We start from the raw sequence: 6,000 nt of genomic DNA, 5'->3' as shown, positions 1-6,000 counted from the left end.
AATGGAGAGGAAAAGTTGAAACTATCAGGGCAAATTCACTTTGATTTGTGCAATAAAGACCTTCACTTCAACGTGAGCAAAAGCAGATTTATATAATGTCCATTTCACATTGCACAATTGTATAAACAATCCTAAATATTATTTTTGTAATATTTTAATATTTTACTCTAAAAACAAAGATAGCAGCATGTTAGTGTGTAACTAATGTGGACATTGGGAATGGATAGTTCAATCTAGCCATACCTAATTGTGGTATACTGCATAGTTAACTGGCTATATGTATATGTATGGATTTATGTATATTTTCTTGTTCAAGGTAATTGAGTTGTTCTTGTGGGCACAACATTGATCAGCCAGCTGAGAACCATGGATCTGAACAGTACTGCTGTTTTTCTTCTTGCTATAATTTTATGGCCAAGTGTTAGATCAGAGATGCTGACATCAGGTATGACCACAAGAATGGGATGCTGTACAATTACTAAAACGTGTTCTTTAATTATGTAACTTTTCAAAATCTTTTAATTCAGAATTCCCCTTTCTTTAAAAAGATGTTATCTTGTTTCAGTTGATCCACCTACTGACCTGCAGATCACAGACACTGGCCATCTGGGTCCACTTCATATACGTTGGAAAGCTCCACTCAGTTTAACCAGCAAGAAATTGTGTGTGGTCCGATACATGTTGTGGTATTGCAATGTAGATTCAACCAATTGCAAGGTAAATGAAACTCATTGAATATGAAGCGTGACTTTTCCAGACATATAATTTTAGAATACAGTTACTATTTCCATGTACAAGAAGGTAAACTTAGATCCGTGTAAAAAAACCCAAAGTGATCTAAATCAGGAGCAGTTTAAAAAGAAATGGGGGCAACCAGCCAGAAGTTCCCGCTGTGTGTTAACTGTTTAAAAGAAATCTTCTATGGTAATTTTCTCACATCTGCACTACCCTGTACAGTTAGGAGGATATGATTGCCCAGCCCAGCAAGAGTTATCATAGATACCATTGATAAGGATGGTATATCTCCATGGAGGACATCAGTGCCACTAATTGGTTGATCCATCAGGAACCGTCTTTGAGAAGTGTAGGCAGGAATTACCTCATCAGTTTTTCTTATTCTCCCAAGGCCAGCTGAGGTTAATGAAACTTATGCCTGGAAAAGCCTGCAGACAAATATTATTCTGTTCATTCAGTACCAACATAATAACTTGGATAGGAAGCTAAGTGTCCCTTTTTTTTATCTCACTGGACCATTGATGACATCCTTAAATTAATGGAATGCCCTCAGCAATATCAGAGTGTCTTGCATGCAACATTTGATTCGCAAAGGTATATGAGTTGAAAAATCAAATCATTTTGACGTGGTAGGAAATATATCTGAAAAATTGTGAACAACAAAACAGAACAGTCCCTAACTGGTTTAAAGTATATTTGAAGTACATTTTTGTTTCTACTTCTGCATTGCCCACCATAACAAAAGATTTCCTGCTTCTGTATTGGCTCGTTCGCTGTCATTACAGATTTCTCTAATCAACAGTGGGCTCACAGTTCTTTTTGCAGGCCATTTTGTGACAGTCCACTAGGACATATGGAAGATTGGCACAAGTCACTTATTTATCTATCCTTTTCTAAAATCACTTCGAGACAGGGTGGTGCAGTGAGTTAACACACAGCACTTTCACTTCTGGGTGAATAGTCAACATAAGAACATAACATAAGAACATAAGAAGTAGGAGCAGGAGTAGGCCATACGGCCCCTCGGGCCTGCTCCGCCATTCAATAGGATCATGGCTGATCCGAACCTAGACTCACGTCCACATCCCTGCCCGCTCCCCATAACCCTTAATTCCCTTATCAGCTAGGAAACTGTCTATCTCCGTTTTAAATTTATTTAATGTCGCAGCTTCCACAGCTCTCTGAGGTAGCAAATTCCATAGATTTACTACCCTCTGAGTGAAGAAGTTTCTCCTCATCTCAGTTTTGAAACGGCAGCCCCTTATTCTAAGATTATGCCCCCTAGTTCTAGTCTCACCCATCAGTGGAAACATCCTCCCCGCATCCACCCAATCAAGCCCCCTCACAATCTTATGTGTTTCGATAAGATCGCCTCTCATTCTTCTGAATTCCAATGAGTAGAGGCCCAACCTACTCAACCTTTCCTCATAAGTCAACCCCCTCATCTCCGGAATCAACCGAGTGAACCTTCTCTGAACTGCCTCGAGAGCAAGTATATCTTTTCTTAAATATGGAAACCAAAACTGTACGCAGTATTCCAGGTGTGGCCTCACCAGTACCCTGTATAACTGAAGCAAGACTTCCCTGCTTTTATACTCCATCCCCCTTGCAGTAAAAGCCAAGATTCCATTGGCCTTCCTGATCACCTGCTGTACCTGCATAATAACCTTCTGTGTTTCATGCACCAGGACCCCCAGATCCCTTTGTACTGTAGCACTTTGCAGTTTCTTTCCATTTAGATAATAACTTGCTCTTTGATTTTTTCTGCCAAAGTGCATAACCTCACACTTTCCAACATTATATTCCATCTGCCAAATTTCTGCCCACTCACTTAGCCTGTCTGTGTCCTTTTGCAGGTTATTTATGTCCTCCTCACTCACTGCTTTCCCTCCCATCTTTGTATCATCGGCAAACTTGGATACGTTGCACTTGGTCCCCTCCTCCAAATCGTTAATATAGATTGTAAAGTGTTGGGGTCCCAGCACTGACCCCTGCGGAACACCACTAGTTACTGATTGCCAACCCGAGAATGAACCATTTATCCCAACTCTCTGTTTTCTGTTAGATAGCCAATCTTCCACCCATGCCAGTATATTACCCCCAATCCCGTGATTTTTTATCTTGTGCAGTAATCTTTTGTGTGGCACCTTGTCAAATGCCTTTTGGAAGTCCAAATACACCACATCCACTGGTTCCCCTTTATTCACCCTGTTTGTTACGTCCTCAAAGAATTCGAGCAAATTTGTCAAACATGACTTCCCCTTCATAAAACCATGCTGAATCTGTCCAATTAAATTATGCTTATCCAAATGTCCTGTTACTGCTTCCTTAATAATGGACTCCAACATTTTACCAACCACAGATGTTAGGCTAACTGGTCTATAGTTTCCAGCCTTTTGTCTACCTCCCTTTTTAAATAAGGGCGTTACATTAGCAGTTTTCCAATCTGCTGGGACCTTTCCTGAATCCAGGGAGTTTTGGAAAATTACCACCAATGCATTCGCAATCCCTACCGCTACTTCTCTCAAGACCCTAGGATGTAAGCCATCAGGTCCAGGGGATTTATCTGCCTTAAGTCCCATTATCTTACCGAGCACCATCTCCTTAGTGATTTTAATCGTGTTTAGCTCCTCCCCCCTATAGCCCCCTGTTTGTCCAGTGTTGGGATATTTTTAGTGTCCTCTACTGTAAAGACTGATACAAAATATTTGTTCAGCGTATTTGCCATCTCCATGTTCCCCACTACTAATTTCCTGGTCTCGTCCTCTAAGGGACCAACATTCACTTTAGCCACCCTTTTTCTTTTTATATAACTGTAGAAACTCTTGCTATCTGTTTTTATATTTTTTGCTAGTTTACTTTCATAATCTATCTTCCCTTTCTTAATTAATCTTTTAGTTATTCTTTGCTGGCTTTTAAATGCTTCCCAATCTTCTATCCTCCCACTAGTTTTGGCTACTTTATATGTCCTTGTTTTCAGTCGGATACTATCCTTTATTACTTTACTTAGCCACGGATGGCTGTCTTTTCTTTTATGCCCCTTGTTCCTCAGTGGAATATGTTTTTCTTGAAAGTTGTGAAATATCTCCTTGAATGTACACCACTGCTCCTGTACCGTCTTACACCGTAATCTATTTCCCCAGTCCACTTTAGTCAACTCTGCTCTCATACCTTCATAGTCTCCTTTATTTAAGCTTAGTACGCTGGTTTGAGATCCAACTCTCTCACCCTCCAACTGAATTTGGAATTCAACCATGTTATGGTCACTCATACCAAGGGGATCCTTTACTAGAACATTTTTTATTAATCCTGTCTCATTACACAGGACCAGATCTAAGATTGCCTGCCCCCTGGTTGGTTCAGTAACATACTGCTCAAGGAACCCATCCCTAATGCACTCTATGAACTCTTCCTCAAGGCTGCCCTGCCCAATTTGATTTGTCCAGTCAATATGAAAGGTAAAATCTCCCATGATTATAGCTGTTCCCTTATTACAAGCCCCAATTATTTCCTGATTTATACTCCAACCAATAGAGTTGCAACTGTTAGGAGGCCTATAGACTACGCCCACTAGTGACTTTTTCCCCTTATTATTCCTTATCTCCACCCAAACTGTTTCACTATCCTGATCCTTTGACCCAATATCATTTCTCACTATTGCAGTGATTCCATCCTTTATTAACATAGCCACCCCACCTCCCTTTCCTTCCTGTCTGTCCTTCCTAATAGTCAAATACACCTGGATGTTTAGTTCCCAGTCATGGTCACCTCGCAGCCATGTTTCTCTAATGGCCACCAGATCATACCCATGTGTAGTTATTTGTACCGTCAACTCGTCTATTTTTTTTTACAAATGCTGCGTGCATTCAGATAAAGAACTTTTAAATATGTTTTGTGACAATTTATTCCTGCTTTTACCCCCTTTACTACTTTACCTTTATCTTTATATATTCTGTCCCTTCCTGACACGCTCTGGTTTTTAATTTCCCCACTGCTACTTTGCTCTATTGCCTTCTCTGCTGACATTTTTATTTTTCGCTCTCTTGAAACCTCCCCCCCACTAATTAGTTTAAAGTCCTCTCTACAGCCCTAGTTATTCGATTCACCAGGATTCTAGTCCCAGCACTGGCCAAGTGATGATGGAATGAAAACCTTCTCTTTCTGTCTGCTGTAATGTCCTGTGTGAAATGAATGCGAGTACTGTCAACCCATATTCTAGTGCGCATGAGCCCATAGTACAAAACTGACACTAATACAAAAGCAAAATACTGCAGATGCTGGAAGTCTGAAATAACAACAGAAAATGCTGGAACTACTCAGCAGGTCAGGCAGCGTCTATGGAGAGAGAAAGAGAATTAACGTTTCAGGTCGATGACCTTTTGTCAGAATAGGAAAAAGTTAGAGAAGAAACAGGTTTTAAGCAAGTACAGAGGCAGAGAAAGGGGGAGGGGAGGAAAGAACAAAAGGAAAGGTCGGTGATAGGGTGTAAGGCAGGAGAGATTAAATGACAAAAGGGATGATGGTGCAAGGCAAAAGGAGATGGTGATGGGACAAGTAAAGAAACAAAAAGATGGGACTAGAGGAGGTGAAAATGGAAATATCAGAATCATTATCAACAGCTGCTGTCTGAAAAAATAGAGGCAAAGGTTATGAAATTGTTGAACTCAATGTTGAGTCTGGAAGGCTGTAAAGTGCCTAATAGAAAGATGAGGTGCTGTTCCTTGAGCTTATGTTGAGCTTCATTGGAACAGTGTAGAAGGCCAAGGACAGAGAGGTCAGAGTGGAAGTGGGGCGGAGAATTAAAATGACAGACGACCAGAAGCTCGGGGTTATGCTTATGGATTGAATGCAGGTGTTCTGCAAAGCAGTCACCCAAGCTGCATTTGGTCTCCTCAATGTAGAGGAGACCGCATCATGAGCAGTGAGTACAGTATACTAAATTGCAAGAAGTACAAGTAAATCACTGTTACACCTGGAAGGAGTGTTTGGGATTCTGGATGGTGGGAAGGGAAGAGGTAAAAGCGCAGGTGTTGCTTCTCCTGCGCTTGCACGGGAAGGTGTTGTGGGAAGGGGAGTGGATGATGGGAGTGATAGAGGAGTGGACCAGGGTGTCACAGAGGAAATGGTCCTTTCGGAATGCTGAAAGGGGATGGGAGGAGAAGGTGTGTTTGGTGGTGGGATCACGCTGGAGGTGGCAGAAATGATGAAGGATGATCCGTTGAATGTGAAGACTGGTGGGGTGGAAGGTGAGGACAAGGGGAACCC

The 6,000-nt window shown here is 41.4% G+C and overlaps 1 protein-coding gene across 1 annotated transcript in view; it reads left to right on the top strand.

Moving 5' to 3' along the window:
- Nucleotides 1-321: 321 nt before the first annotated feature.
- LOC147124988 (interleukin-13 receptor subunit alpha-2-like) overlaps nucleotides 322-6,000 on the top strand; it is a 29,875-nt gene continuing 24,196 nt past the window's right edge. Inside the window, exons 1-2 of the mRNA XM_085995691.1 lie at nucleotides 322-445; nucleotides 566-717. Of these exons, the coding sequence (XP_085851817.1) occupies nucleotides 367-445; nucleotides 566-717 (231 nt within the window). The 5' untranslated portion in view covers nucleotides 322-366. The remainder of the gene's footprint in view (nucleotides 446-565; nucleotides 718-6,000) is intronic.

Source organism: Somniosus microcephalus, chromosome 1 (assembly GCF_052327205.1).
Source record: "Somniosus microcephalus isolate GS21.2 chromosome 1, FLI_Smic_1.0, whole genome shotgun sequence".
NCBI classification, from domain to species: Eukaryota; Metazoa; Chordata; class Chondrichthyes; order Squaliformes; family Somniosidae; genus Somniosus; species Somniosus microcephalus.
The sequence above is the reverse complement of the archived record's forward strand: the minus strand, read 5'-3'. Positions and strand labels throughout refer to the sequence as shown.